This window comes from Pristiophorus japonicus, chromosome 3 (assembly GCF_044704955.1).
Source record: "Pristiophorus japonicus isolate sPriJap1 chromosome 3, sPriJap1.hap1, whole genome shotgun sequence".
In the NCBI taxonomy this organism is placed as follows: domain Eukaryota; kingdom Metazoa; phylum Chordata; class Chondrichthyes; family Pristiophoridae; genus Pristiophorus; species Pristiophorus japonicus.
The window spans coordinates 111,946,929-111,971,657 of NC_091979.1; the positions used below are offsets into that span (position 1 = coordinate 111,946,929).

The 24,729-nt window shown below is 42.8% G+C and overlaps 1 protein-coding gene across 1 annotated transcript in view; it reads right to left on the bottom strand.

The window, feature by feature from the left end:
• col28a2a (collagen, type XXVIII, alpha 2a) overlaps positions 1-24,729 on the bottom strand; it is a 205,003-nt gene that overhangs the window by 170,131 nt on the left and 10,143 nt on the right. The window contains exons 3-10 of the mRNA XM_070875706.1: positions 22,051-22,071; positions 21,075-21,134; positions 14,059-14,112; positions 13,891-13,935; positions 7,731-7,757; positions 5,884-5,928; positions 5,614-5,658; positions 1,528-1,581 (exon numbers count right to left, since the gene is read on the bottom strand). Of these exons, the coding sequence (XP_070731807.1) occupies positions 1,528-1,581; positions 5,614-5,658; positions 5,884-5,928; positions 7,731-7,757; positions 13,891-13,935; positions 14,059-14,112; positions 21,075-21,134; positions 22,051-22,071 (351 nt within the window). The remainder of the gene's footprint in view (positions 1-1,527; positions 1,582-5,613; positions 5,659-5,883; positions 5,929-7,730; positions 7,758-13,890; positions 13,936-14,058; positions 14,113-21,074; positions 21,135-22,050; positions 22,072-24,729) is intronic.

Consider the following 24,729-nt stretch of genomic DNA (forward strand, 5'->3'; position numbering starts at 1 on the left):
CCTCCTCCTCCACCCCCCTCCCTCCTCCTCCACCCCCTTCCTCCTCCCCCACCCCTCACTGTCAGAAACATAGAGTCACAGAGAGAGACACTGACACAGTGAGAGAGACACTGACAGAGAGAAAGACACTGACAGAGAGAGACAGAGAGAGAGACAGACAGACAGACAGAGAGAGAGAGACAGAGAGAGAGAGATGGATAGAAACATGTCCAGACAGAAACAGCTTCCCTTCACATAAAGGTAGGACTTCTATTTTTTATTTGTTATTGATTGGTTGCTTATTACTTTGGTCTTGTTGCTTTAGGTGCAGGGTCCCTTCTATTTTTTATTTGTTAATTAATTGCTTATTACTTTTTGTGCTTTGTTTCGTGATTAGTGCTTTAAATGTATTTATGCTTCTTTAATGTTGTTGTGCAGGTGTTTAGAAAAGGCTTTGGAAAATCCTTTAACTTCCCTCCCCCCGCCCCCCACCCCGGTTGATGTTGATGTGTCTGCCTCAGCCGGGAGCCTACACTTGCTTATTTATAAAAAGAGAAACAACTGTCCTCACTCAGCAGATATAAGGCAAAATATCATCGCAAGTGGTTTTAGGCCATTTTAAGTGATGTGTTTAATGCTTTAGTCCTTTGTGTTTAATGCTTCCCACCCCCTGTCTCTGGCCGTGCCTGCACTAAACTTAACTCTAGGTAAGGTTTTTCAGAACTTAACAAAAGTGGACACTTACTCCATTCTAAGTTAGTTTGGAGTAAGTTTTCGCTGCCTAAACTTGCAAAACAGGCCTAAGTGGCTGGACAAACCCCTTTTGAAAAAAAAACTGAACTAAAACAAAACTAAACCAACTCACTAGAACTAGAGCAAGCTAAATGCCAAGAATTGCGATTTCTAAGATACTCCAAACTAAACTAGGAGTAACTCCACCCGAAACTTGGGCCCTAGTGTTAGAGCGGAGGAATTGCCAGATTCTATGGTGAAACAGTAAAGAGGAGCACGAGATATGTGCAAGGGGGAAGGGTGCCCCCTTGGGGATACCAGGGCACACACACCCAGGACAAAAGTTGTACACAATACGTTAACACAATTATGAATGCTTTCTCCAGTACCACAGGATATGGATTCAAATGGGAAAAAAGCTATCAGACTTGAAGTGTTCTAACATACCAAGTAGCACAACCTAATTATGCACTCCACAGCCTTTCACATCTCAGCCTGGTACACCTGTATTCTGACCCATGCAAAGCCCATCATGTTTCAGGATTTTGATCGTTTTTTTTTTCCTTGTTGGCACTGATTAAACATTGTACATATTATAACAATATAGCCACAGTCATAATCTGATTCTACAATAAAACTGAAAAGTAACGCAATTAAAAGCAGGAAATTCCAAAGACAATAATTACATTATTTACCTTACTATGAATTCAGAATATTGGCAGAGCTCGGATGCAGTATTTTGCTGATAACACTAATCAAATTTTATTTTTCATGTCCTGTTTCTCCTTTTTAATCTAAAAAAAATAAATGAATTACCTTTTGTCCTTGAAAACCTTCAGGTCCTTGGTCTCCAGGGGATCCAGGGTAACCCTTAAATGTAACACAAAATAAAAATATAGCATTTTGTGAACGTAGTGCAACATATTGCAGAGTTTCTTTCAAATGCAGCTTTGTTCCACAGAAACACGGGAGAATATTTACTTATTAAATAAATAAATAGTATATCTAATTCATGTTACAAGTTTAAGTAACACCAAACAAACAAGCCTCACATTACACCAAGCAGATATTTAATTCAATACTAATTTCAAAGAATGGCCTAACAGTTATATAGAAACAGACATAACTTAATTAACGCATTAAACTATCTGCAGCAGATTTCAACAATGACATTTTGTTCTTTTTAGTGATATTTGTCAGTATTTACAAATTGATTGCTGCATGCTTTCAGATGGCAAATACTCCTGAACCTTGCTGCATTACATCAGTGAAATAATGGGAGCAAATGGAAGTACCAGAGGTGACAATGTACAACTGGGACTGATTAGAAAGTGATCATCAAATGAAGGGATACAGACAATGTAACAAGCCACAAAAGCATTTTTAAAATTGGAACCAATGACCTGGAAATTGTGTGGGTTGCAATGTTCCCCATATGATTGAAAATAGCCCTGTGATTTTACAGTAATCAATTTTATATCATTTTCATCCTTTTGAGGAATTCTGGTGATTTTCTTCACTGTGGCTGAAGACAGCAGCAGTTGACAGGTGCTATCAGCCAAAATGGTAAAACCCATCACTATAATCTGTTCCCAATGATAACTGCAAAGGAAACGTTAACAGTACAATCTAATCAATGAGAGCTTTGCTGTACAACTTAATGATATTTCTTAGAAAATGTTTGACAATATTTAGTTTCCATCCTCTTTTGTATTGTATCCTCAATTAAAGCAAATTGATTAACTCCACCATTAAAATAGCAGAGGAAAGAATTTTGTGCAAATGCCTTAAATGCTTTAATTACTATCCTAGAACATTACAGAAAAGTCATCATCATGTGCTTATTCATACTACTGGTGGGGGTTTTATTCGGTCTGGAGTCTGTTTTTTTACCAGTATCAGCTGTGATCTCTAGCTGATTATGAAAAAATTATGAGGTGGACTTTGATTTCGGCAGCGGGTGGGTTGGGCGATCGGGCCAGCTGCCTGATCGCGAGGGCAAGGCCCGAACAGTTGTGATGGTCGAGTCTAATTTGCATCTCATTGGCGGATTGTCTACATGTTTGCAACGGTGACGGGTAGTGCATTTGACTGGGGGATGGGATTAACTCTGGTCCCGGCACAAATTTAAAGGGGGAAAATACCGCGTAAAGAAAGGTGTCATTTCACCCACTGCAAATTGTGGCTGGTCCAAGGATTTCTTCACAGTAGTGTTAGTGTGGGATGGTGCATTTTGGTAGGAAGAATAAGGAGGTCATATACTGCTTGAATAATAAAAGTCTAAATGGGGTAGAGAAGCAAAGGGATCTCGGAATACAGATACACAAATCACTAAAAGTAGTGACGCAGATTAATATGGCCATAAAAAAGCAAACCAAATACTGGGGTTCATTTTTAGAAGGATAGAACTGAAAAGCAGGGAAGTTGTGTTAAACATGTCTAGAATCTTGGTTGGACCACACTTGGAGTACTGTAAACAGTTCTGGTCTCCATATTATTACATAGAATGTACAGCACAGAATATTTTTAATTATATTATAAAAAGGATATGGAAACATTGGAGAAGGTGTAAAAAAGATTCACAAGGATGATACCAATACTGAGAGGTTACAACTATCAGGAATGATTGAACAGGCTGAAGCTCCTTTCTTTAAAAATGAGAAGGGTGATAGGGGTCTTTAAGATAATTCAAGGTTTTGATAGGCTGGATGTGGAGAAAATGTTTCCACTTGTGGGGGAGACCAAAACTAGAGATCATAAATATAACACAGTCACTAATAAATCCAATAGGGAATTTCAGGAGAAACTTCTTTACCCAAAGAGTGGTAAGATTGTGGAACATGCTACCACAAGGAGTAGTTGAGGCAAATATTAAGGGGAAGCTAAATAAGCACATGAGGAGAAAGGAATAGGAGGGTATGCTGACCGGGTTCAATCAAGAGGGATGGGAGGAGACCCGTGTGGAACATAAATTCCGGCATAGACCAGTTAGGCCGAATGGCCTGTTTCTATGCTGTATGGTAAGAGCCCCTAGATTCAGCAATATAGTGGTCGAGGTTCTAATGGAGCAGATGAGGGCACAAAGGGCCCTAAACAGCAAGCCTGGAGGGAGTTGATTGAAATAGTAAACACTTGGACCATCATCACAAGAACATGGATTCAGTGCCACAAGAGGTTCAATGAACTGATCAAGACAGCAAGAGTGAGATATTTGCCTCCATCTCTATCTCGCTCACCTGCTGCTGCTGTCCTTATAACAGGCACAAACCACTCTGTGTTCAATTGGTCACACCTAAAAGGCCTGTCATTCTACTATCTGCTTTCACATTTCTCACTGAAGTAACTCTCTTGCACACGACCATCCCCTCCCTCTCCTTCTCCCAACTTGCTGCTTCGCCATCTCAGCGTGCACTCTATAAGATACCACACACAGCCGAACAGCACTTTACAAAATGCACACATTAACTTATTCCAAGCTGGCACACTAGAAAGAGCAGACCAGAACAGGGAAGGGGGACAATCTCCATCCTGCTCCTCATGCAGATGGAAGAGGAAGCCATGTTCATCATTGCTGAAGGCTGTTCGAGGACTGTCTGTGATGGAGAGGCTGGAGGCAGAGCTCAGCAGGGCACCAGCCTTTTTATTTTACCTTCTCTCTTTCATACATACAGGCAGTGAAGAACCAATGTGCTGCCAAGCACTGCCAGCATCTGCTGCTGCCTAACCTTTTCTGTCATGCTGACGCTTGTCCCCTTTCTCTAGGCACTTCCCATCACATGGAAGACTTGGGAGGGGTCAACCATCCAGAAGAAGCACCATTACTCACTCCATTACTACCAAGCACCAGCATAGTGGAATAGGTGGTGAGCTAACAGGGGATGCACAAGGTGATTCACAGAATACAACAGAGCAGGAGCTAGTGTGAAGGACAGCCCCGGACACTGCTCACCAGAGGGCTAGCCCTGGTGCGAGCTCTGCTGTGGAGGATAGAGATGCCAACTTCTGAGTCCAAGCTGACAAAAAGAAACTACTTGACATGCACCAGAAATTATTAGAGGTATTGGACAGCCTGCCTAGGATTGCCGCAGCATGTCTGAGAGTATTGAGGAGTGCAATTCCAGCATGTGCGATATTCTGGCCAGTGACATTAGCACCCTGCAGTCTACCACGGAGTATGTGGTCACGTCCATGGATGCTGCAGTCAAGCCCTCTGCACATGATTTTGTGTCACCAACTCTTGCAGCTTTGATAAAAGCTCAAACTGGTGACATTCAGGCTCTGGGTTCCACCATCTCAACTGTCTTCGAAATATTAACATGATAATTTCTCCATGTCGGTTTTCTATGCCATTCATAATCAGAAAGCAAGAGATGTATTTTAAGTGACAAGTTACTTTTCCCCCTCCTGCCTTCAAGGCACTGACTTATGCCTTAGCACAGTTCCACGGGTCCTGGCTGTCCTCTATTTCCACGGGTTGCGGCTCTCTGATTCCACGGGTCTCTGGCTCTCCTCTGATTCCATGGGACTTGGCTGTCCTCTGATGCCATGGGTTCTGGCCAGTACCCCACCCAAGAAGTTGTTTTTTGTGTGTGCACACACCTGTTGAATGTCTACAGGCTATTGAGAGTGATGGCATCACAGCCAGACGTGATGCTTTCCTCACCTAATGCTCACACATGCAATCAGCAGTCGGGGATATTGAATAATTAAACTTGCTTAGGATTTACGCATCCAACTGCTTGAACTACTGAGTTGTTTCCACACCACTGAGCTATGATTCTGAGCACTTAACCTGCTATAATACAGTATGAGTTGGGGTTTTAATTGTGAACATGTAACCATTTATAATATAGCCTAAGATATATCCCTTGATTTGATTTAAATGCACTTTTTTTTTTTTACCTGTACTCCTCTCAGTCCCCTTGGGCCTACTGGGCCTTCTGGGCCCTGTAAAAATAAAACAAAATATTAAGTAGCACAGGCATATAGAAGGTTAATTCCATAGTTATCTACCAGAGAATAAACTTGTGGGTTTGCTTCAATTTATTTAAAATTTATAAATAATATTAAGATATTGGCTTATAGAACAAGCTTTTTCCACAATGTGTTATGTTGTGCTGTAAACAGTTTTAATAAACAGGCTAAAAACAGAAGAGCAAAATGGGTACATACCCTGTCACCTTTTGTTCCTGGAAGCCCACATTCACCTCTTTCACCCTTAGAATTAAAAACAAAATTAGAATAAAATATATGTTACTTTAAGCAATATAGGATTATTAAATTATCCAGATTTCCCATTGTAATTGCAGAATCATATTTTGTAACAAAATGCATTGCTCTCCTACTAAATATGAGATCACAAGATAATTACGGATGAGGAAATCCATTAAGTTCATCTGAATTCATCCGTCCAAAACGATTCTAAAATCCCCCCCAATGTAGCATCCAGTTGTTTCTTACATGACTCCAAGGATTTCACCTCCACTACTCTACCTGGAAGCCCAAAGTGTTGATTCTTTGTAGGAAGAAGAATTTCCCATTATTCCTATGATTACTTTTTACTAATTTAAACCCCTGTTCCATTGTTCTACTCTTATAATTTAATTTAAAGTAATATTCTGAATTTGCCTTTTCCATTCTATTAACTATCTTAATTGCCTACTTTCCAGGCTGAAAATCCCAGTGTTTTCCAGTGTTCCTTTATATCTCAGTCTTCTGATAGCCTTGTGTCTCTTCCCTCCAGCTCTTAAATCTATCTCTTGCTTCTTGGAGACCAGAATTGGATACAGTATTTGAGGTACGTTCTGACCAGAGCACTCTAAACTTTGATTATTACTGTCCCTGACTTATATTCTGCTGCTTTAGCAAAGTACTTCAATATTCTATTGATTTTGGTCATTCCTGCTCTGCATTAGTTGGACATGTTCAGCATCAAGCCTACTAAGACTCCTAGGTTTCTTTAAGCTTCACTCTTAGCTATTTCAACACCATTTATGGAATACATGTGTTACCAATTTTTCCTTCCAATATGCAATACTGTGTACTAATCATCATTAAATTCCGTCTGCCATTGTTCTGCACACATACATTGCTCATCCAACTCATTCTGTAATTTCTGAACTGCCTCTTCCAAATCCATTGCCCAAATCCAAATCATTTTGCAATGTGTTTCTGAATCCAGGTTATTTATGTAAATTCAAAACTCCAGTGGTACCAGCTCTGGACTACTCCAATCAGTATTTTCCCCCACCCCAACATGACTCCTCTAATGGATAGTTGTTCTTTCCTACTCTCGATAGTTACTTAACCATTCCCAGAGTTTACCATGAAGCCCCAAAACTGAGTTTAACTTCATGTGGAACTTTGCCAAAAGCGTTTTTGAATTTAAGATACACCATGTCATAGGACTTTCTACAGTCCACTTGGGATGTCACTTCCTGAAAGGTAGGATCTTCCTTTGGATTGAAACTGCCTGTAGTGAATTGCTTGAAAGGACACTCTATTTTACATATTAATACTTTAACAAATATGTATTTTGAGGCTAATAGGAGAAAAATGAGAATGTTCTTATAAGGGGCAATCACTATGTATTTCCTATCACAAATAGATGCACGTTATTGAATTGTATAACTTTCATTTCTAAATGAGGGGGTGAAACTAGACATGGGCAGGGAGGCAAACAAGGTGAAATCGCATTAGCCGACCATTATACGGCACGCCTGCTAACTGAATATGGGATGGGGCATATAATGGGCGACTGATGCGATACTGCCTGTTTTATGTCCCCCGCCCTTGTCCAATTTCATCTCCACAGTGCACTGAATAAAACATTTGTTCATTATAATCACCGTAATTTATTTTAGGCAGATAACTTAATGAATCTTCAGGGTTTTGAAGCCCAAATTTTATTTCCTGCTTTATCTTGATCTCTTACTTTTTTCTTTTGCTATGCTTGCATTATGGACCTAGACCCTTCACATTGACTTATTAAAAAAAAGTGTTTCAATCATTCAACATACCTGTTCACCTTTGTAACCAGCTCTTCCCTAAAATTGAAAATAAATAAAAGTTTCATCAATCTAGATATTTACCAACAAAGACACTGCAGTCCGAAACATTGGATAAATAGCAGAATAGCATTTGGTTATGCACACTAATTCATTAATTCCAACATTTGTTCTCCGGAACATGTCACTACCTCAGAATGTTTAATTTTGCCTGAATGAGATAGTAACAGGTAATAGGTTTATCATGAATTTTAGCATTTGCCACAATGCAAAATCAAGAGCTGAACCATCTGTTTCTTTGCTACTATAAATCGAGATAAACATACACTCATCAATTATTTAGTGCCTTTAGATTACAGGTTTGCGTGGTTATCATATATTAATATATTCTCATTAGAACAGGGTCCTATATAATATGATTTTGAATATAACATGGTAATTTATGGCTGGAATTTTCCCCTAAAAAAAACGGGTGGGTTTGGAGCGTGAGGGAAGTTAAATTGCTAAAATGAGGTTCTCATCTTATCCCGCCTCCAACCTGCCCAATTCCGGTTTTAAAGGAGGCGGGAAGTGGGGGGGGGGGGGGTTGTAGGGCAGATGACCAACCGTCTCCCAGGGGACAGAATGTCAATTTAAATATTATAATGAGGCCTCTTTTTTCACCTCCATTTTGAATGTAACTGCATGTGGACATGTTTCACACAATTTGTGAATCCTAGCAGTTAAAGCGAGGTGGGGACAGCTGTATCCAGGTAGTAAATGGCTTTATACTTACCTCCTGGATCCAGGGTCCCTACCTAACTCACCCACTGCGATGAAAGACCCCACCAAGAGTCCTCCAATCGCCTCCCCAGGCCTCCAAGCCCCACTATGAGGCCCCCTCACCCAACCCCTCCGATAATGCTGAGGCCAGCCCTGGGCAAAAAACGTTAGTGGGAGTTGTGTACAGACCTCCAAACAGTAGTAGTGATGTTGGGGAGGGCATCAAACAAGAAATTATGGGTGCATGCAATAAGGGTGCAGCAGTTATAATGGGTGACTTTAATATGCACATAGATTGGGCTAACCAAACTGGAAGCAATACGGTGGAGGAGGATTTCCTGGAGTGCATAAGGGATGGTTTTCTAGACCAATATGTCGAGGAACCAACTAGGGGAGAGGCCATCTTAGACTGGGTGTTGTGTAATGAGAGAGGATTAATTAGCAATCTTGTTGTGCGAGGCCCCTTGGGGAAGAGTGACCATAATATGGTGGAATTCTGCATTAGGATGGAGAATGAAACAGTTAATTCAGAGACCATGGTCCAGAACTTAAAGAAGGGTAACTTTGAAGGTATGAGGCGTGAATTGGCTAGGATTGATTGGCGAATGATACTTGAGGGGTTGACTGTGGATGGGCAATGGCAGACATTTAGAGACCGCATGGATGAACTACAACAATTGTACATTCCTGTCTGGCATAAAAATAAAAAAGCGAAGGTGGGTCAACCGTGGCTATCAAGGGAAATCAGAGATAGTATTAAAGCCAAGGAAGTGGCATACAAATTGGCCAGAAATAGCAGCGAAACCGGAGACTGGGAGAAATTTAGAACTCAGCAGAGGAGGACAAATGGTTTGATTAGGGCAGGGAAAATGGAGTACGAGAAGAAGCTTGCAGGGAACATTAAGACAGATTGCAAAATTTTCTATAGATATGTAAAAAGAAAAAGGTTAGTAAAGACAAATGTAGGTCCCCTGCAGTCAGAATCAGGGGAAGTCATAACGGGGAACAAAGAAATGGCGGACCAAGTGAACAAGTACTTTGGTTCGGTATTCACTAAGGAGGACACTAACAACATTCCGGATATAAGGGTCAGAGGGTTTAGTAAGGAGGAGGAACTGAGGGAAATCCTCATTAGTCGGGAAATTGTGTTGGGGAAATTGATGGGATTGAAGGCCGATAAATCTCCAGGGCCTGATGGACTGCATCCCAGAGTATTAAGGAGGTAGCCTTGGAAATAGCGGATGCATTGACAGTCATTTTCCAACATTCCATTGACTCTGGATCAGTTCCTATTGAGTGGAGGGTAGCCAATGTAACCCCACTTTTTAAAAAAGGAGGGAGAGAGAAAACAGGGAATTATAGACCGGTCAGCCTGACATCGGTAGTGGGTAAGATGATGGAATCAATTATTAAGGATGTCATAGCAGCGCATTTGGAAAGAGGTGACATGATAGGTCCAAGTCAGCATGGATTTGTGAAAGGGAAATCATGCTTGACAAATCTTCTGGAATTTTTTGAGGATGTTTCCAGTAGAGTGGACAAGGGAGAACCATTTGATGTGGTATATTTGGACTTTCAGAAGGCTTTCGACAAGGTTCCACACAAGAGATTAATGTGCAAAGTTAAAGCACATGGGATTGGGGGTAGTGTGCTGACATGGATTGAGAAATGGTTGTCAGACAGGAAGCAAAGAGTAGGAGTAAATGGGTACTTTTCAGAATGGCAGGCGGTGAGTAGTAGGGTACCGCAAGGTTCTGTGCTGGGGCCCCAGCTGTTTACAATGTATATTAATGATTTAGATGAGGGGATTAAATGTAGTATCTCCAAATTTGCGGATGACACTAAGTTAGGTGGCAGTGTGAGCTGCGAGGAGGATGCTATTAGGCTGCAGAGTGACTTGGATAGGTTAGGTGAGTGGGCAAATGCATGACAGATGAAGTATAATGTGGATAAATGTGAGGTTGTCCACTTTGGTGGTAAAAACAGAGAGACAGACTATTATCTGAATGGTGACAGATTAGGAAAAGGGGAGGTGCAACGAGACCTGGGTGTCATGGTACATCAGTCATTGAAGGTTGGCATGCAGGTACAGCAGGCGGTTAAGAAAGCAAATGGCATGTTGGCCTTCATAGCGAGGGGATTTGAGTACAGGGGCAGGGAGGTGTTGCTATAGTTGTACAGGGCCTTGGTGAGGCCACACCTGGAGTATTGTGTACAGTTTTGGTCTCCTAACCTGAGGAAGGACATTCTTGTTATTGAGGGAGTGCAGCGAAGGTTCACCAGACTGATTCCCGGGATGGCGGGACTGACCTATCAAGAAAGACTAAATCAACTGGGCTTGTATTCACTGGAGTTCAGAAGAATGAGAGGAGACCTCATAGAAACGTTTAAAATTCTGATGGGTTTAGACAGGCTAGATGCAGGAAGAATGTTCACAATGTTGGGGAAGTCCAGAAGTCACAGTCTAAGGATAAGGGGTAAGCCATTTAGGACCGAGATGAGGAGAAACTTCTTCACCCAGAGGGTGGTGAACCTGTGGAATTCTCTACCACAGAAAGTTGTTGAGGCCAATTCACTAAATATATTCAAAAAGGAGTTAGATGTAGTCCTTACTACTAGGGAGATCAAGGGGTATGGCGGGAAAGCGGGAGTGGGGTACTGAGGTTGCGTGTTCAGTCATGAACTCATTGAATGGCGGTGCAGGCTAGAAGGGCCGAATGGCCTACTCCTGCACCTATTTTCTATGTTTCTATGTTTCCCTCCCCCCCCCCACCATGAGCCTGCGGTTGAGACACCACCCCACCCCACCCCCACCCCCCCCGGCCGATTCCTGATCCTCCACTTGCCCTTCTCCCACCGACCCTCCGGCTCACCCCTCCAGCCGACACCCGATCCTCTGGTCAACCCTCCACCCCCCCTCCCTCCACAGCCACCCCCCAATCCCTGCCAACCCCCCCCCCCCCACTCCCAGAACGAGCCCCTCTGCAAATCCTGGCTGAGCCCCCAGTGATCCGTGCCCCCCACCCCCCGACTGAGCCCCCTGCGATCCCCGAAACCCCATGTGATCACTGACTGAGCCCCCTGCGATCCCCGAAACCCCATGTGATCACTGACAGAGCCCCCTGCGATCCCCGAAACCCCATGTGATCACTGACAGAGCCCCCTGCGATCCCCGAAACCCCATGTGATCACTGACAGAGCCCCCTGCGATCCCCGAAACCCCATGTGATCACTGACAGAGCACCCCACGATCCCCGAAACCCCATGTGATCACTGACAGAGCACCCCACGATCCCTGAAACCCCATGTGATCACTGACAGAGCCCCCTGCGATCCCCGAAACCCCATGTGATCACTGACAGAGCACCCCACGATCCCCGAAACCCCATGTGATCACTGACAGAGCACCCCACGATCCCCGAAACCCCATGTGATCACTGACAGAGCACCCCACGATCCCTGAAACCCCATGTGATCACTGACAGAGCACCCCACGATCCCTGAACGACATCCTTCCCCCCCCCCCCCAATCCTTCCCCAGGACCAAATCCTTGCTCCCTCTCTGCAGTTGCAGACCTATCCGCCCGCAGTCAGCCAGCCTCTCAATCTGTCTGACTGCAGGTGGGAAACCGACGGCTCGCATACAAATCAGACCCTGCCATTAAAGTTGGCAGGGGCTGCGGTAAAAGCAGGCCTCCCGGGTTTCCCACCTGCCTTGGTGGCCCCCTGCCCCCAACCCACCTACCTGTAGAAACTTCTGGCCTATGTCTCTGACCTTTTTACTTGAAATTGTAACTTTAGGAAGGAAGGAAACAGATGACATAAAATGCAATAAATATTTCAAGACTGAGACCGATAAATGTTTGTTCGGTAAAGTGTATGAGGGGATATGTAGCAAAGGTGGGTAAATGGAGTTGAGGTCCAGATCAGTCGTGGTGGAACAAAATCAAGCCGGAATGCGCAGCCAACTACATCTAGTGATACTGGCCCTTAACATAGATGAAATTGAGCCAGGGTAAGCAAGGTGTTAGGAAAGAGTAGGTTGACTGGTGTTCATTTTGTAATAAAATAGAATGTACACTGATGTCATGCTTCATTATGCATGAAATTTTATCATATAATAATGGGTGCATTTATTTGCTGCTGACGTATTCAATTACGATCATGTAGGCGCAAAGAGGTCAGACGTATTCTCATGTCCTAGGGTGGGTACTAGGATTGGGGGAATGTTTAAAAGTGGGGAAGAAGAAGGGAAGGCTCTGGTATCAAAGGCAGACTGTATTATACAGAAGATAAAACTTCAGTGATGAGCAATCTTCTGATGCCCCTGAGGAGTTCTCTGAATCATGATGCTCTTCTCCATATAGTTCTGCGTCCAGTGAAGCTACGGCTCCCTCCCCAGTAATTTCAAAGTCCAGAAATGTTGTTCTGCCGAAATTGTGCACAGCACAATACAACTATGCATTACACACAATCTGTAGTTTACTGCAAAGCCCCTCTCAACCTATCAAGGCAGTGAAAACTTCCTTTAGACCTCCATTGGTCCTCTTGAAGACCAATCTTTTATGTGCCTCGTTATGGTGCTCCTCTGCTACTGTTCAGGCCACAAGTAGTGGTGTCAATATCCACGGTAGCATGGGTAGGCTTTATTATCCACAAGCCATCTGTTGACGTGATTTTCTTCCTTGAAGAGGCCACACAACTGCATCATGACAACTTCCAGTATATCTTGCGTGGATGTATCCTTTGCATGTTGTCACACACAATCTGTACATTCAGCAAGTGGAAGCCCTTCCTGTTGATTGGATGAAAACTGGGCAGGGTCGGCAAAAACCATCTGTTCCACCAGATTCCCATCCAGGCAGTTAAGGCAAAAATTACCCCTAAGTGTTTGTTGTCCACAAGTTCCTCCAATAATGTAATAGCTTCGGATATAATGTTAATTTAGATTAGTAGAACCTTGCATGCAAGTTCGTCAAGTTGAACTAAAATTTATTGCAACATGCATTTCATATTACTGAAGCTAAGTGTATTGGTAATCTTTTGTTCTAATTATTGACACATGGAGCATGTGGAACTTTACACATCAGGAATATGAATTTGTAAAACTTACCATATTGTTTACTACAATAATGCATATTTTATTCAATATGTACTTTCATACTTTCTCCAAGAAATGCAAAATAATGCTGTCATTGTAATTGAGACAGAATCACTACACTCTAATCATTGATGGCTTTGTTATGACAACAACTTTCTCTTATCCCTCATACAAGCAGGTTATTTAAAATTCTGAAGTGTTTTCTTTAGTGTGTTACTTAGAAACCCAACCTGTTTATGTTCATGTTCACAAATTTGACAGACTATGTGACGGCAACAGGGTTACATTTTCAAACAGTGTAAATTATACCTCCATTCCATCCCTTCCTGGAATTCCACTCAGACCTGATTCACCCTGTTAAACACAATTTTAAAAATATCAGTGAAAAAGTTTCTAGAAGTATATTCGAATAAACATAGTACAAAAAGACTGGTTGTCAATTCATTTCATTCAGTGCAATTACTTAAATAGATCCACCTTATTTCCTTTGAGACCAGTAGAACCATCATCACCAGGACGTCCTTTTTTCCCCTAAAAAACATATTAACATAAACATAAAAGTAGAAAATGATCATCCTGACCAACTTTCAAAATTCCATGTTTCAGTTCTTTAAATGATAAATTAATATGTAAACGCCATGAACAATGAACTGTGCATGTGAATAGCAACAATAAGAGACATTTTACTACATTGTAATATTGTACAAGTCACATAACTTATCCCATTGAGTGAGATATATCACCATCCAGCAACCATCTATCAGCAACACATGCACATACTCCAGGAAAGAAAGAATAAATTGCTGCACAAACATAATAGGCATACACTTGCTTTAATTTATGACTCAGGAAGCACATTATCTGGCAAGGACCGAGAACAAATTATAACAGTTTTCCAGTCCATTGATAACCTGAAATTCAACTCGTATCACCTTCGGTAGGAAGCATTCCTAAGCAATGCCAGGCCCATGTTTTTGTTGGTTAGATGGAAACAGCCCCAGTCTTTCACAGCAGTGTCTGGTGTGGGGCCCACAATGTACATCAACTATTCTAATGCGATGGCAAGCCCCAAGCCCCAATCTGGTGTGAACTGTGTTTTTCCCTATTAGCACCATCACACTTCTTAAGATGAAGTAATGATTAATAAGAAAATAATTGACAAACACCTGGGTTAAGTTGTAAATGCTATCTTACAGTGGTCAGTAGTTTTCTTCTGGCTATTAAACAGATGGCATTCTAATTGTAAAAGTCTTCAAATTACATGTATGAGAATTCCAGGAATCTCACTTTTGAACACCTGTTTTATGGCACGGCAGCTGCATATTTGCCCAAACACCAGCTAACTGGATGTTACTGAATGATGTATAACAGTATTATTGGTTTACTATTGAAAGCAAATGCAAGTCTCAACTGGAGCCCTTTGCATTACAGCCAGAAAGCAGCTTTTCTGCTGATTATTGAAATATATTATAAACAAACACTTGCCATTATTCAAATCAATGAAAAAAACTATAGAAGGTTTTCCACCATTATCCATATACCGACTGAAGATCGACTTAAAAACACCTTTTCTCGGGCAGTCTGCAGGGCGGTCGGCGGCATGTTGGTGGCAAATCATCAATTTAGCAATTTTGGGCGGTATGTCGGCGATGTGCATGGGCGGACGGTATGCATACCACCCGGCGGTATGTCGCTGATGAATTTTCCGCCAGGTGGTATGTGGGCGGTATATTGGTATTTTTCGAACAATTTTCCGATGTTGGCAGTCCGCGGGCGGTATGTTCACCAATTTCGGGCACAATATCACTATCAACAGAAAATATTTCTTGAATTTTCAAATAATAACATTTTCAAAGGGAGCCTGGCTGGTAGAGAGAGAACACTTGTGAATTTTGGTTTAAATCTGATGAGCATTTTAAGTTACAGAAGTGATTTATTGCTTCTAACAGGATCCTAAAAGGGCACACAAACTGTCCACTTTGAAAGAAATCCAATGTTTGATGAACAGAGGACAATTGTACAGTCTGGAAAAATACAGCACAGAGTTTTTTTTAAGTTAATAAGGTGATAAATCACTTTTTGCAAAAGAAATAAGCGTGTAAAGGGAATACCACGGTAGTACCACGTGTAATGCATTAATAAGCAAAAGTAATAAATTGCAGGTTGGTACAATATGCTGCTTTACAAGGTGGCACAAAATACTATTTCACAGGATGGTATAATGTGTTGTGTCACAGGGTGGTACACTGTGCTCTGTCACAGGGTGGTACAATGCGCTGTCACAGAGTGGTACAATGCGCTGTCACAGGGTGGTACACTGTGCTCTGTCACAGGGTGGTACAATGCGCTGTCACAGGGTGGTACAATGCGTTGTCACAGGGTGGTACAATGCGCTGTCACAGGGTGGTACAATGCGCTATGTCACAGGGTGGTACAATGTGCTGTGTCACAGGGTGGTACAATGCGCTGTGTCACAGGGTGGTACAATGCGCTGTGTCACAGGCTGGTACAATGTGCTGTGTCACAGGCTGGTACAATGTGCTGTGTCATAGGCTGGTACAATGTGCTCTGTCACAGGATGGTACAATGCGCTGTCACAGGCTGGTACAATGTGCTGTGTCACAGGCTGGTACAATGTGCTCTGTCACAGGATGGTACAATGCGCTGTCACAGGCTGGTACAAAGTGCTGTGTCACAGGGCGGTACAATGCACTGTCACAGGGCGGTACAATGTGCTGTGTCACAGGGCGGTACAATGTGCTCTGTCACAGGATGGTACAATGCGCTGTCACAGGCTGGTACAAAGTGCTGTGTCACAGGCTGGTACAATGTGCTGTGTCATAGGCTGGTACAATGTGCTCTGTCACAGGATGGTACAATGCGCTGTCACAGGCTGGTACAATGTGCTGTGTCACAGGCTGGTACAATGCGCTGTCACAGGCTGGTACAATGTGCTCTGTCACAGGATGGTACAATGCGCTGTCACAGGCTGGTACAATGTGCTCTGTCACAGGATGGTACAATGCGCTGTCACAGGCTGGTACAATGTGCTCTGTCACAGGATGGTACAATGCGCTGTCACAGGCTGGTACAATGTGCTCTGTCACAGGATGGTACAATGCGCTGTCACAGGCTGGTACAAAGTGCTGTGTCACAGGGCGGTACAATGCACTGTCACAGGGCGGTACAATGCGCTGTCACAGGCTGGTACAATGTGCTGTGTCACAGGGCGGTACAATGCACTGTCACAGGGCGGTACAATGCGCTGTCACAGGCTGGTACAATGTGCTGTGTCACAGGATGGTACAATGCGCTGTCACAGGCTGGTACAATGTGCTGTGTCACAGGCTGGTACAATGTGCTCTGTCACAGGATGGTACAATGCGCTGTCACAGGCTGGTACAAAGTGCTGTGTCACAGGGCGGTACAATGCACTGTCACAGGGCGGTACAATGCGCTGTCACAGGCTGGTACAATGTGCTGTGTCACAGGGCGGTACAATGCGCTGTCACAGGCTGGTACAATGTGCTCTGTCACAGGATGGTACAATGCGCTGTCACAGGCTGGTACAATGTGCTCTGTCACAGGATGGTACAATGCGCTGTCACAGGCTGGTACAATGTGCTCTGTCACAGGATGGTACAATGCGCTGTCACAGGCTGGTACAAAGTGCTGTGTCACAGGGCGGTACAATGCACTGTCACAGGGCGGTACAATGCGCTGTCACAGGCTGGTACAATGTGCTGTGTCACAGGGCGGTACAATGCACTGTCACAGAGCGGTACAATGCGCTGTCACAGGCTGGTACAATGTGCTGTGTCACAGGATGGTACAATGCGCTGTCACAGGCTGGTACAATGTGCTGTGTCACAGGCTGGTACAATGTGCTCTGTCACAGGATGGTACAATGCGCTGTCACAGGCTGGTACAAAGTGCTGTGTCACAGGGCGGTACAATGCACTGTCACAGGGCGGTACAATGCGCTGTCACAGGCTGGTACAATGTGCTGTGTCACAGGGCGGTACAATGCGCTGTCACAGGCTGGTACAATGTGCTGTGTCACAGGGCGGTACAATGTGCTGTCACAGGCTGGTACAATGTGCTGTGTCACAGGGCGGTACAATGCGCTGTCACAGGCTGGTACAAAGTGCTGTGTCACAGGCTGGTACAATGCGCTGTCACAGGCTGGTACAATGTTCTGTGTCACAGGGTGGTACAATGCGCTGTCACAGGCTGGTACAATGTGCTGTGTCACAGGGCGGTACAATGTGCTGTGTCACAGGGTGGTACAATGTGCTGTCACAGGCTGGTACAATGTGCTGTGTCACAGGCTGGTACAATGTGCTGTGTCACAGGCTAGTACAATGTGCTGTCACAGGCTGGTACAATGTGCTCTGTCACAGGGCGGTACAATGTGTTGTCACAGGCTGGTACAATGTGCTGTGTCACAGGGTGGTACAATGCGCTGTCACAGGCTGGTACAATGTGCTGTGTCACAGGGCGGTACAATGTGCTGTGTCACAGGGTGGTACAATGTGCTGTCACAGGCTGGTACAATGTGCTGTGTCACAGGCTGGTACAATGTGCTGTGTCACAGGCTGGTACAATGTGCTGTCACAGGCTGGTACAATGTGCTCTGTCACAGGGCGGTACAATGTGCTGTGTCACAGGGTGGTACAATGCGCTGTCAAAGGGTGGTACAATGTGCTGTGTCACAGGCTGGTACAGGCTGGGGAATGAAGAGGGTCAAATGGAGAATGTTGCAGTCGGAAGCATCTCTGGAATAGTGATCATAGTATTGTAAGGTTTAGATAAGTTATGGAGAATGCCAAGGAGCAATCTAGAATAAAAAGACTTAACTGGAGGAGGTCTAATTTCAACGAATTGAGAAGGGAATTGGCCCGGATAAATTGGAGTCAAAGACTGGCAGGCAGAAATGTAATGGAGAAATGGGAGGCCTTTAATGAAGAGACGGTTTGGGTACAGTCTAGGTAATTCCCCACAAGGGGGAAAGGGAGGGCAACCAAAGCCAGAACTACCTGGATGGCAAAGGAGTTAGAGAGTAGGATGAAGCAGAAAGAGAGGCCATATGACAGATGTCAACTTGATAATACAAGAGAATCAGGCTGAATATAAAAAGTAGAGGAGAACAAAAGGAAATATGAGGGGCAAAGAGACAGTATAAGGATAGATTGGCAACTAGTGTAAAGGGGAATGCAAAGGTTTTCTATATGCAAAATAACAGCAAAAGGGTGGTCAGAGCAACGGTAGGTCTGATTCGGGACCAAAATGGAGATCTATTGGTTGAGACAGAAGGCATGGCTGAGGTACGAAATGAGGACTTTGCATCCGTGTTTACCAAGGAAGGGTTCTTTGCCAAAGCTAAGGTAAATGAGGAAGTTGCTGGGATACTGGATGAGATCAAAAATAGATAAAGTGGAGGTACTAGAAATGCTGACGGTACTTAAAAGGGGTTAAGTCACCCGGACTGGATGGGATGTATCCAAGGTTGCTGAGGGAAGTAAGGGTAGAAATTGCAGAGGTGCTGATCACAATCTTCCAATCTGCCTTAGATATAGGGGTGATGCCAAAGGACTGGAGGATTGCAAATGTTACACCTTTGTTCAAAAAAGGGGCGAAGGATAAACCTAGTAATTACAGACCAGTCAGCTTAACGTAGGTGATGGGAAACTTTTAGAAACAATAATCTGGGAGAAAATTAACAACTTGGACAAGCATGGACTAATAAAAGAGAGCCAGCACGGATTTGTTAAGGGCAAATCGTGTTTGACTAACTTGATTGAGGTTTTGATGAGGAAACAGAGAGGGCACTGCAGTTGATGTTGTGTATATGGACTTTCAAAAGGCGTTTAATAGAGTAACAAATAGAGTTAGCAAAATTGGAACCCATGCGATAAAAGGAGCAGCAGGAGCATGGATACAAAATTGACTAAGGGATAGAAAAGAGAGTTGTGGTGAATGGCTGTTTTTCGGACTGGACCCAGCCACATAAATGGCGTGGCTACAAATCTTTGAGGATAGCAGGGCAGGTTAACAAAGCAATTAATAAAGCATATGGGATCCTGGGCTTTATAAATAGAGGCATGGAGTACAAAAGCCAGGTCGTTATGCTAAAACTATATAATACAAAAGTTCGGCACCAGCTGGAGTATTGTGTCCAATTTTGGGCACCACACTTTAGGAAGGCTTTGGAGAGGGTACAGAAGGGATTGATGAGAATGATTCCAAGGATGAGGGATTACAGTTACGTGAATAAACTGGAGAAGTTGGGGTTGTTCTCCTTAAAGCAGAGAAGGCCAAGAGGACAGTTGATAGAGGTGTTTAAGATAATGAAGGCTTCAGATAGAGTAAATAAAGATAAACTGTTTTCAATGGCTGAAGGGGCGATAACCAGAAGGCACAGATTTAAAACGTGATTGGCAAAAGAACCAGAGGTGACATGAGGAAAAACTTTTCTCCCCATCGCGTGGTTAGGATTTGGAATGCACTGCCCGATAGGGTGGTGGATACAGATTCAATAATAGGCTTCAAAAGAGAATTGGATAAATACTTGAAGGAGAAAACATTGCACGGATATGGGGAAAGAGTAGGGGGAGTGGGACTAACTGGATTACTCTTTGAAAGAGCCGCGCAGACTCGATGGGCTATATGGCCTCCTTCTGTGCTGTACTATTCTATGATTCTATAATGTGCTGTCAGAGGGTGGTACAATGCAATTTCTCACAAGTTGGTACAATGCACTAAACTACTGGTGGTAGGGCAGGGCATTTTGCCAGCGATTATCCATATGATAAATTCCATAGTTACTTTTTGGGATGAAGGGAGGAGATGGAGCTGAGGGGAGGCAATAGACCTTCTCCTAATAATGGTCACTGTGCTGAGTTCACAATCTTGGCTGTGCTAGCCCAGTGAAGAATTGATCCTTTATATCAGTGATGACACCAACTGTTCCAAAGGTGGACATGATTGGATCATGGCTTTAAAGTATTATAAAGGTTCTCCAACTTGTATCAACAAAATAAGTGTAAGCTCTGCCTAATGGAAATTGCAAATACACAAAAGCAAAAGAAGGTTGGAAGAAATTTCCATGAGATGGTAAAGAGTAAATGGTGGAAATCTTACCTGAGGTAAAACTTATGTTGTGAAAATATAAAATTGGGGAAAATATAGGAAAAAGAACAAGTGTGTACATGGCGACACCATAATAACTGAAGACTTAAAATACAAATATAAAAAATATTTTCCTTCATTCCCGGTCATTTAATTGGCTTTGCCTAATGGAATTGAAAATATTTTACTGTATGAACAGGAGTCAGGCTATATTTGATCATATGATATACTTTGGTTTCATGCACAGCACCCCATGGCCCTTGCCTTCTTGCTATTAATGTCACTATAGTTATCAAATCTATAAAATTAACCTCAGATTGAGTTAGCAGAGAGAGTAAATGGTATTTAAACAAGAAACTTACAGAAGGACCTGTGGGACCTCTTTCTCCTTTTTCACAAATGCACTTTGGTGTTTTTGGGCACTGAAATAAATAAAAATAATTCAAAACATATATATGTTATATTTGCCTCCACAAAAAAATTCCTTAAAGGAAAAACTGATTTGTGGCCAAGTACATAAAAAAGTCTGGAATGAAAAAAGTCTACCCAAAATGCCAGGCCACTACAGCAAAAGCAAACAGGGTCCTGGGTACATTGCTCAGACTGCTCAGTATAAAACTGGGGCCATGATAATAGGCAGATGTAAAGATTAGATTATCTGAAGTACTGTGGGGATGCACAGTCAGAGGAATCTGATTCAGGTATTTAAATTGATTCAGGGCATCAATAACACACAAGTGTTTGAGGTGGTGGGGCCAGGTAGAAATAGAGGCCACATATTTAAATTGAGGAAGTGAGGTTGAATGTTCAGAACTTGTATTTTCCTCAGAGGGTGATCAACCTGTAAACAGGATTCTGGAGTCGGTAGTGAGGACTAACTCCTTATAGTCTTTCAAGAATACATTCGACACATTTTTGGAAAACTACCAAGATCATGGCAAAAAGGTGACATTTTGGGGGGGGCTTGCTCCGATTGCCTTTGAGGGGTCAGAGAGGAACTTTCTTAGAGAATTTTTTAATTAGATATGGATCTTCTTTGCTTCTTCCAGGAGGTGGGGATGCGGGTAGAAGGAAGGTATGAGGGATGTCGGGATGAGTAGAGTAAGAAGTGGGGCTAGCCTGATGGCCATTTCTCATCCTGAATATATAATGTACCATAACATACGCCGGCTCATTCTCAGTCCTTGCATGACTATCTCCATCATGTGAAAAGTTGGTAACAATTGAATGATTAACTTAAAATTCCATATACGAAGAGGATATCATATATCATAACATTTCTCCAAGACATCTACAACATCGACAAGACAATTTCTTTGGGACACAAATCATACTTACCCCTTCATCAGCCAACTCTGCCTGCAAAGATAAAGTACCAAAATTAGTTTTCTTAAATGGAATTGCACTTTAGAACATCACTGCCGGATCCCACGCTCCCAGTGGCCAGTCATGCTTGAGGGGAGCATGGGTCAGAGAATTGAGGCTGTAGTGTTGTATCTCTATCTCTGACCAGCATTCTTGCTGGGAGCACGGGATTGGGAAATTTACCCTTGTATGGCTACATTTGCTATTTCATTACTTTTAGTACTGTATTTAATATAAAGTAATTTAAAGCAGGCAAAATAGCAAGCAGGCACTGACTGCGTGATGTGACACCAAAATACGATTCCATGAAGTGTAATGATGCAGGTTTAATTTACCCACATTGCATCATTCTTGATATAAGCTCTGCTGCCCAGCCATAGCCTGGGAGCTGCCTACCTAAACAGAACCCACAAAGGGCATGGGAAAAAAGGATGCTTGCCCTTAATTTGGGTGGTAAATGCACTCATTGGGGGTAATTTTGATTTTGGCCGATAGTGTAAAACAGGCGCTATCAATTCAGCCATCCAGTAAACATTTCTCCTGATTTTGGAAGAGATGTGTAACGGGCGGCTGAAAGGATAGTGCCCATTTTACACTATTGCCCAAAATCAAAATCACCCCTATTATTTGTTCAAACTAAATAAAATATTCTAGAGCAAATCTTATATTCTTCTCCCTCCAATTTTCTTCATTTACCCCTCCTCTGCTGAAGGTGGTAGTTTTGTGTGGATAAGGTTTTGTGGACAGCTCCTTGCCAAACTGGCCATTTTTCATGTGTGAGTCTGAACAATAAATGGTTGCTGGGTATTCAACAATTAGGACCGTCATAACTGTGCTTTACCATGCTCTCTCATCTAGTAATCAAAAACAGATACTGCAACCAGAGGTTGCGGGTAGAGATCGACGAGACAGTGGTGGGCGTAACCCACCCTAACAGTCAGTCCCTGACAGAGGCACATTAATGCCAAGCAGTTAGTTCTTACAAATAAAAGATAATCTAGTCCGAGGTGAGTTATTCAAGTAATTGGTTGGACTAATGGGGTATGATGTTTTCCGAATGATCAACTTAGCCACAATTAGGTGTTGATGTGTCTGCCTCAGCCGGGAGCCTACACTTGCTTATTTATAAAAAGAGAAACAACTGTTCTCACTCAGCTGCTATAAGGCAAAATATAATCGCAAGAGGTTTTAGGCCATTTTAAGTGATGTGTTTAATGCTTTAGTCCTTTGTCTTTAATGCTTCCTATCCCCTGTCTCTGGCTGTGCCTGCACTGAACTTAACTCTCGGTAAGGTTTTTCAGAACTTACAAAAGTGGACACTTACTCTGTTCTAAGTTAGTTTGGAGTAACTTTTCGCAGTTCAAACTTGCAAAACAGGCCTAAGTGGCTGGACACACCCCCTTTTGAAAAAAAACTGAACTAAATCGAAACTAAATTAACTCACTAGAACTGAAGCAAACTAAATGCCAAGAATTGTCATTTCTAAGATACTCCAAACTAAACCAGTTGCTCCAAAAAAAAATAGGAGCAACTCCACCCGAAACTTGGGCCCCTGTAGCCAAAGTTCCTACTAAGTGAAACATTGTATGACTTTTTACACCATTTTTTTCATTGTCTAGTTCTTGCTGGACTTAACTGGGTGTTTTATGACCCTTAGATAATTGAACAAATTGGCGGACAATTAGGACTTGGTACATTAACTATAGCTTTTGTTGCACAAGTCTTTGACCTCTTATCTCTAGCAACTTAGATAGTGAAATGAACTTATTCCCTAATTTATACTGCAGTAATTTCCTTCTTTTATACTCTCCCCTGCTGTGATAAAAAAAAGCCAGTTATTAACCTAACAACCCTTTTAGCTTCCTAATATATCATTAATACCAACTAGCTTGCTTATTTAATAATCTACATGTGTCTATCCTCAGAGTACAATGTCTTTGTCCCTGAAATGCATTCTTCTCAAAAATTATCAGTGTCATTGAGGGGCAAAGATAGAATTTGTAAGCGCACAGTTTAAACCAACTCTTCCTACATTAGCAGTTATGACATTTTTCTGTATTAGAATAATGTAAAAACATAACTATATTCTTGCACCTCTCCCAGCAGGTTACATGGCGATTGGAGCGGGAGGGCGGGGGATAGGGAATAGAGCATTGTGAGTGTGGTCCAGGCTTGATGAACCAGCTGATCTTTTTCTGCCCATCATTCATATATAATTTGCAAAAGTGGTGCCATGTCCCTTTAAGGGCACACAGGCTCAGTTGTTTGGCCAGGGCACTTTGCAGATTGGAATGTGGTTGTCAGTTTCAACCAGCATTTTAGGATGATTTGCATCTGAAATACAGCATGATACATGGAGTGTTGGCGTGTGATGCAGGGAGCGTGATGTCTGGAGCGTGATGCCTGCACTGTGGTGATGTCTGGAGCGTGATAGCTGGAGCGTGATCGCTCACGGACAGAATAGACTACAAGAGATAGGCCAAGTTAAAAACAGTTTAACTCCCCCTTAGAAATATAGTTTTCTTCAAGACAGTCATTTTACATCTATTAGGAAAGGATAATCATTTGAACACTTCCTTAAATATACTCCAATGCATTATGCAATACTTTATATAACTGATAGTTTCAGGTTGATGTTTTCAAGAGTGACAT